Source organism: Scophthalmus maximus, chromosome 9 (assembly GCF_022379125.1).
Source record: "Scophthalmus maximus strain ysfricsl-2021 chromosome 9, ASM2237912v1, whole genome shotgun sequence".
Lineage (NCBI taxonomy): Eukaryota > Metazoa > Chordata > Actinopteri > Pleuronectiformes > Scophthalmidae > Scophthalmus > Scophthalmus maximus.
In genome coordinates, this window is record NC_061523.1 from 2,533,374 (window position 1) to 2,542,003 (window position 8,630).

Consider the following 8,630-nt stretch of genomic DNA (forward strand, 5'->3'; position numbering starts at 1 on the left):
ATGTGCTAATTATAATCGCAAATCGAGTCGAAATCGCAATATCTGTTTGAAAAATTGCAATTAGATATTTTACTCAAATCGTTCAGCCCTTTTGTCATGTGAAGAATAATAGTGACAGATTTGGATCCTGCAGCTCTGGATGATACGAACTACATAATGAATGAACTTTGTTCAACTCTCATTTCAAAGAGCTTTGTTTGCAAAGCCATCATCTTGTCATCTTCTCTCACAGTGTTTTTATGTGATCACACTTGCCACAGATAATACATCTCCATCCCAGAAGAAAAGTTCAGAGAAAGATCTTTCAATGATACAACTCTCCAGTTTCCAGTTTCAAACGTATTCTGACAGCAGTAACAAATTTTTGTCTCGCCAGGTGCACAAAAAAGCTGAGATCAAGCAAGACTCAGGTGCTTGGGTCTTCACTTACAAATGAAAGTACATTTGGATTAAATAGATAGTTCACTAATACATTTCCATATCCCTATCAAATGTGTTCCTTTCATCGTTGTTTCTGTGTACTTGCGTGTTCCTCTCTGTGTGCTGTCACTATGCGTTTCATGTATTTATAAGTTTGTGTGTTTCTACAGCATCAGTGACTCACACGCACACAAGACAGTAGGTGGTATGTGATGTAATATAGGGTACATATAAGTCTGTGGTCTGTCTGCAGGATCTACCTGAGGAGGAAAGAAAACTGGGGAACACAAGACAAATCACTGGCAAACTGGACACCTAATGGGTTCAGTGTTTAGAGATGTCTAAATATGCTTAATGAAACTTCTCTCTGGGCTTTAAAGAGTGCACCAACTAAGCTATTTTCTTCGTGGTATTTCTTTGAGAGACTGAAGCTGGAAATATTTTTATGACCATTTTTGTTGATACTTAGTTAATTCAATTGGGCTTTGAACTACGTAATAGTTGTGTACCTCCGGATTTGTAAAGCAGAGAATGCCATCGTCAAGGTCCAAGCTCCCACTGCTCCTGCATGGGCTTCTACTGTGCAGCTCTTTTGCTCCTCTCCCAGTCATCAGCAGTAAAAGACAAACCATACAGAGTGTCGTGTCATTGGTTCAGGCGAGCGGCGGCGGCTCATGGGACAAGAGGGAGGTGACTGCCAGAGATGGAGAATACCTGCTGGGCATAAAAAGACTAAGAAGACTTTACTGTAATGTTGGCATCGGCTTCCACATTCAAGTCTTACCAAATGGGAAGATCACAGGCATGCATAATGAAAACAAATACAGTAAGTCATGTTGCCATTCCCTATTGAACATGTGAAGCAGGCAAATAACTGGCAGTGATTGGTCATAACCAACCAGTGCTTAAATTTAACCAATGCCATTTCAATGCTATGAAAAATAGCTATTTACAGTAAATGCCTGACTATAATTAGTAAGAAATTACTTACCACCATTACAAGTGCCCATTTTAAACAATTAATCAAAAAGTGTGTATGATAAGACATTTGCACTTGTTAAAAAAAGCAGCAATGATTCCTTCTAAATATGTTCAGAAGACATGAATGACTACTTACTGTAGTAATAACACGTATGATGAAATTAAATTGATGTTATATTTTTTGGGGTTTGAACAAGACAAAAATAATTGTGGATTTCTGTGCATGTAGAAGGAACATTGTTATGTATCATACAGGGCAGCATATACACCCTCTGCCGCACATTGTGATCAGGCTTGTTTGATTTGCAAAGAATCAGTCAGCAGTGATCACAGTTTTTAGAGCCAGGTGCCACAGTTGCTCTCCACTGACTACAAATACCAAACATTGATGCGCATAATGGGAATCTCTGGCTTTCTACTGGTCTAGTGGCTCACTGGCTCCAATATTTGACCAGACATATTAGGAGTTTAGAAGGACATTAGAAGTCAATTATTACTGGAGAGCAATCTTTTGCTTTGGGGAGGGAAGGAGCAGACAGCACGCTTACTGTTACATATTGTGGAAGGGTGAGTGCAGTGGCTCTGAGAAGATTATATTTCACACAATTTAAGCTGTATTTAGGATTACAACGAATCATTCCGTTTGTAACGTTGGCCTGTGTTACACACCCATAGCCTACAGATGTGAGCTTGCTTGTTTCTCCAACTGAAGGAGGTTACTGCCTTTCTCAAAGCTTCCCCCTGAAGTCAAATTCAGTGCTTGTCAGTTAGAGACCTAGCTGCAGAGAACACTTAAGCTGTAGAAGAAAAAAATGGATTCCCTGAATGTCTATGATAAGAGTTGATAACTCTGTACTAAAATTTTGAGCTTTTATTGTACTTCCTGGTACTATTAAAATAGAGCAATGTTTACATTTCATGATGATGATGATGATCACAGCTGGTCTGAGTAAATGTAACTTGCTCGAACAAATCCTTACCTTTGGTAGAGCCATGCCAGACTCTGTAGAGGTTTCCCACTCTTGCTTTAAAGGGCACATTTGGTGTTTTATTTGAAGTTTTGATATCCTTAATAAGATATATATGTTTATATATATATATATATATATTAGAACTCTGACAGAACTGAGTCTGGTTCTCTCAGAGATTTCTTCCTGTTAAAAGGGAGTTTTTTCTCTCCATTGTCCCCAAGTGCTTTGCTCATTGTGGGATTTGTTGGGTTTTCCCTGTAATATTGTAATATTGACCTCACTATGTAAAGTGCCTTGAAACAATGTATGTTGTGATATGGCGCTATACAAATAAAATTGAATTGAATTGAATTGAGAACCAAAAAACATCTGAATATGGTTTTATAGCTGTTCTTTTGGGAGCTCTGCAAAGGAACAAGGCGATCTTGGCCTGTCTAATTATTATTCATGAGCCTCTCTTCTGATTGGCTGTTTTTCTGAGTGACGCAAGGCCAGGCCAAACATAGGCAACATGTTGTTGACGACAGGAGACACCTCAAGTGTTGCATGAGTGGCATAACTCCAGTCGTGAATGGGGCAGTGTATAATAATAATTTATTATTTTTATTATTATTATTTATTTAATAATAAATAATAATGAAGTCTGTGCAATGATGTAGCTTCCTGTCATCCAACAACTGAACAGCATTTCCTCGACATTTTCACCAGTTGTTGATTGCTCAGCAACGGAATGAGGGCCTGGGTGGGCCGTGGCAGGGAACAGCTGAAGGCGGTGACTGTGTAGCTGTGACATCACATTCCTACAGAAGTCCTGACGCCTTGTAAAAAAAAAGCAGCTGCTGAATGCAGGCTGTGTGTATTTGTCTGTTTATTGACGATTTTGACACTTTTACAGTACTTACAGAGCCCCTAGACCTTATTTATTATGAAAAAAGCCAGGAAATCTACATTTTGACAATATAGGACCATTAAAGAGTAAAACATAAAGATCATCTCCGCTGAGACTCTGAATATGTTAACAGAATATGTTTATGTGCTTTCCCACTTTTCCCGTTCAAATATCCTTGTGACTATACAGCACGTTCAGCTTTTTCTTTTTGGTGTATGCCGTCTGTTGCTGATCATGGTTATGTGTCATCTCAGCCCTTCTAGAAATATCCCCTGTGGAGATAGGAGTGGTGACCCTGTTCGGGACGAGAAGTGGTCTCTTCGTTGCCATGAGCCACAAAGGGAAACTCTATGGCTCGGTAAGAAAAATTTGCTCACTTCAAGTTTAGGGAAATTTACTTAAACTGTTAGCATTTTTGGACAGATGATAACCACTATATGGACTCTAGTGTCAAACAGCATCATGTCCATGGTGGAATGTGTCAGAGGAGGGTCACTGGTATGGTAAATGGTGAATGGAATGTATTAATTAGCATTTTTTCCAGCCTATGATGTTTGTTTCTGTTAAAACTTTCAAGGTTTTTAAATTCTGCTGAATGTCTATTACTGAGGTTGTTTTCAGTGTTGGGGAATGAACTGGCCTTTACGATAATGAAACCTATTGTAAGGAAGATGAAACTGCAGTAGCGGGGCGTCACAGCGATAGTGGGGCGCTCTACAATAAAGCAAGGGCACAAAACACTATGTAAAACCTTTTTCAATTGTGTAAAAAAATGGTTTCATCATGAAACTGTATATATAGAATATATAGTCTATGCACAATACTCCCAACATGTTCAAACACTGCACTGGGATCCAACCTCTTAACAGATGTTTGCTGCTGTGTTTCTACAGGTGGTTCCATTCTGAACTCTTACTGAGCCAAGAAATTACATTCATTTTACAGATTATATTATTTTACAGAAAATAATTTTATGTTGCTGATTGAACAAATTGAGTATGTGGTCGGTAAGAGATGAGGATAACTATAACTAAAATAACTATTTGCTTTGCTCTTTATCGTCCTCTACATCCCCAGGGCAACTACAATGATGAATGCAAGTTTAAGGAGAAGATCCTGGCCAACAACTATAATGCCTATGAATCAGCTGCCTACCCTGGCATGTACATTGGCCTCAGCAAGACTGGCAAAACCAAGAGAGGCAATCGTGTAACGTCCACTATGACCATGACACACTTCCTTCCCAGGATATGAATAAAAAGATCAATACTCAGTATAAAGCAAAAGTTAGGTCACTTTTTTGATCAGATGTTGGACCATTTTAGACCAGATAAAAGTCTGCTGCAATATTTTTTGTTCATTTACAAATTTACCAGTGCTGTGGGAAATGTTTGCATGAACTGTCATTACTGATTAGACAACAGTAATGTGGGTGTGAATGCCTGTCCTGCCCTCGACATATCTACATGTCAATACCGCGGCTCCACGCTGTGCGCATATGTACTAACGCACTCCCTGTGGCGTGGCGGCAAATTCCGATGTGCATCAGACTTTCATCATCAGTCTGCCAAAACTCCATTCCACGTGGTCCTATCTTCACCAATTACTCTGGTGCAAACAATGATATAATGATAATATATTTATCATATGACTTGTGAATATGAGTCATACTACTGATATGACTCAATATAACAGAGTAAGTTGGGTTATTTTGGGCAGCAGGGTTTGAAAAATAAAGACAGTATAATACTGTATATCAAATCTTTTAATCTTCCATTAAGTGAGAAATAGTAACAAATATTTTCTTATTGGGATAAATGCTTTTAAATGAAACCCGAGGTTCCAAGCATTAGAGCTAGTCAGAAAACAAATAGACCTCTATTTTCTTCTGGTTCTTGTGAGAGTTTGACATAAACCAGGGTTACACTGCTTCCAGAAAGAGTTAACAGATACTCCAACATGACAGCTCCCACCTTCTCCTGCCTACTCTGACCTCTTCAAGAGGGTGGGGGGGCACGGCCATCCCACCCTCTTGAAGGGGTCAGAGTAGGCAGGTGGGTCGTAAGTGATGAATGAGTGTCATTCAATACAAAGTAAAGATAATACATAAAGATTATGTCCAAATATTTGCTTTGACCTGAGCTATCGGTTGTCCCACATGTCATCTCATGTTTTCTTATGGTTCATTTGTGTAACTGCAACCAGTCTATTTTCTTCAGCTTTATCAACAGATAATCATAGGCTGTGTCCGAAATCACCCACTCATTCACTATCCCCTACTCACCTCTAAAGGAAATTCGTTGTAGTGGGGTATATAGTGCACTCACCAGTTACGATTTCGGACACTACTTGAGTCGCGATGGTAATTACATTTTTGTTACAGGATTATGACGTAACATTTATATTTAAAATATTAAATATTCATATCCGTTTCTATTTTCACCATTAATCAATGGTTTTTGACAAAAATTAGGCGAATAGAGCAAGAAGAGAGAAGGCTGAGACGTGTTGCTGCTGCGAGACGCGCTCGCGCTGCACCGCCGTCGCCTCGTCTCTTCCCTCCGCCGTTTATCGGCGCAGCGAGCGCAATGCATCATGGTATATATTGCTCGGTTAGTGACCATCGGATGTCCACTACTTTTCACGATGCATTCTGGGATACAATCAGTGCACTATATAGGGTATATGAAATTTCACCAAGAATTCAGACACCACTACAAAATAGCGAAGGCACTATATAGTGCACTATATAGTAGTTAGGGGGTGATTTCGGACACAGCCATAGTGATTGCATACTGTGACCCCACAACTGTGCTATATCTGAATGCATTCAATGTAGACAATAATTCATGACTAATGGCATTCAGCTGTGACTATTTGTGCTAATTGATAACTCACAGGACTAATAAACTAAAAATTTAACGATTGTCAGTTCCAAATAAGACAGTAAGTACACACTGTTTAATCAAGAGTTTATTAAAGACTTACAGTGACTCAGTTGCAGCAGCATCCTGTTGTTTACACTCTTCAGGTCAGCAAAGCCTTATTGTTGGTTAACAGCACAAATTCATGTCGTAGTTGAACTTGAAAGATTGACTTATTTACATATTTTGTACCCCCTTACACAGTTCCACTGATCACAGTCACCCCACTAAGATTAACAGATTTTTATGTTTTAAGTGCAAGTGTAAACCACTTAAAGCTGTTTTCACTCAGCCAGTGCAAGTTTAACTGTCAGTACTGCACAAGGACAGTGCTCTGATGTTCGTGTCCAGTTAAAATGTTGGAAGTTAGGAAATTGTTGGAACTTTTTTTTTCAATAAAGAGGATGATTCAATGTTTTTAAGAAAATACTAAAATAAATATAAAATAGAGATATATTAATATTTTTTCTTTTTGGTAATTATCCATGTTAACTGGCATCAGCAAGTCGGCAAATTAATTTCTTCCCTTCTGAAAATATATTTTATACAATGGTACCACTTGCTGCCTTCATTGTCTCCTAAAAAACAATAGCTAAACTTTTCAACTGACCTCGAAATATCCATCTCGAAACGAACAATGCAGGTCAATCAGGTTCAACCGTGGGCCAGTTCTTTGGCCATTGTTCTCTTGGAGGCCAACATATTTTGATAGGCATGATGAATATGTCTTACAGTATTTTATCACTTTTATTCTTTTGATGTTTTAAGTTTAAAACAATGAGGGATATTTTAGGTTAAGTAATTACTGGATCGGGTATTATGGTTACAGGATCTAAATGATAAAAGAGATGTGAGGTAGTCTAGAAGCTTCAACAGTAGGGCTGTTATAAAGGAATAACATGTGATGGCTATTGCCATAGCATTTAAATGTCTGTTTTTGTCCCAAACTCAACACAGTCGGGGGCCACCATCCGCAAAGATGGCTGAAGGAGCAGCTAAGGAGCAGGAAAGGAGTTAGGTTGCTTATAATGTAAGTAGCAACGGATAAGTGACTTTGAAATCCTGCTTCTTTATCCTATACTGGGTGGTTGAAAGTGTTACTAAACATCTAATACCTAATTTATGTGGGTCTGCGGTCCTGGCTCTGTTCTCTGGGAATGCGGGTTCAATCTCTTTAAAAAATAAAATAAGCATGTTTGAAAAACTATATTACATATATAACCTTCAATAAAGTTAGTTTAAAAAAATGTTAATGTAAATAAAGTTTTCAAGTTTTCGGTGGAAGCCTCTCTCTCTCTCTCTCTCTCTCTCTCTCTCTCTCTCTCTCTCTCTCTCTCTCTCTCTCTCTCTCTCTCTCTCTCTCTCTCTCTCTCTCTCTCTCTCTCTCTCTCTCTCTCTCTCTCTCTCTCTCTCTCTCTCTCTCTCTCTCACCAACGCAATATCCAGTGTTTAAAATTGTAAGGCGGAAATAAGAAAAAATATTTCTTGATGTGATTTGACATGCATTTAAGAGGAATAATATTAAAAAACATACCCTCGCTTTCCTCTGACATTCGTTCGGGAGCCGGAGACGCTTGCTGATGCTGAGTTTGAACAGGGGCCGTCTGTGGAATGTCGCCGGAGACTTCAACTCTTGCCAGCTGTTTCGGAGCCTGGACTGGATGCTTGAATAAGGTCTCGATGGTCACTATTTCCAGGTTTGGAGGAATAATAGCCTGTGCTTCGATCGGTCTCGTCTAAGGATTTATTTCTTCAGAGAAATATTCAAAGTCTGCGCTTCTTCTTCGTCCTATATTTCTTCAATTTCAAGCTCACCATTAAAGACGGCTGGATTATTGATATGGGTGTAATATGCTTTGGTGGAGCGATCGATGGAGTCTGAGTAGTTCGATGTAGTTCAATACAGACATGATTGATCGATACATAAGTTCTGAAAACGATACATGGGAGATGAGGAAAAAGTTGGGGAAGGCTTACAGCGTCTTGTGTGTGTGTGTTGGAAGCGGATGATCTTTGACCTTAGACCCTTATATAGTTGACAACTGCAAATGCTGTGTAACCAATATTACCTGAACATGCTACTGTTTGTATTGTCTAACATACTGTATGAGGACACTTGCGTGTTGACCATTTACACTTATAAGTGCTACCAAGATGAGTTTGATTTACAGATGAACAGGTTTGTTCTTTGGCTAAACACTGCTTCTCTCATTGGTTGAGTCTTATTTCCCCTTCCTTTCTTCTCTTATTGGTTGAGTCTTATTTCCCTTCTCTCATTGGTTGAGTCCTATTCCCCTCCCTCCTTTTTTCTCATTGGTTCAATGCAGCTGTGCTTGGTTCATTCCCTCTGTGCTTGGTAATATTGCGTGTTATGTTTGGAGCTGTAAGGAGCAGAATAGGAATTAGGTTGCTTATAATGTAAGTAGCAACTGATAAGTGACTTTG

General features: G+C 39.0%; 1 protein-coding gene across 1 annotated transcript; it reads left to right on the forward strand.

The window, feature by feature from the left end:
* The first annotated feature begins 951 nt into the window (after nucleotides 1–951).
* Nucleotides 952–4,553, forward strand: LOC118320035 (fibroblast growth factor 4A-like). The gene is made up of 3 exons (XM_035650813.1): nucleotides 952–1,246; nucleotides 3,516–3,619; nucleotides 4,339–4,553. The coding sequence occupies exons 1-3, from the start codon at nucleotides 952–954 to the stop codon at nucleotides 4,513–4,515; spliced, it is 576 nt and encodes a 191-aa protein (XP_035506706.1). The 3' UTR covers nucleotides 4,516–4,553.
* Nucleotides 4,554–8,630: the final 4,077 nt, after the last annotated feature.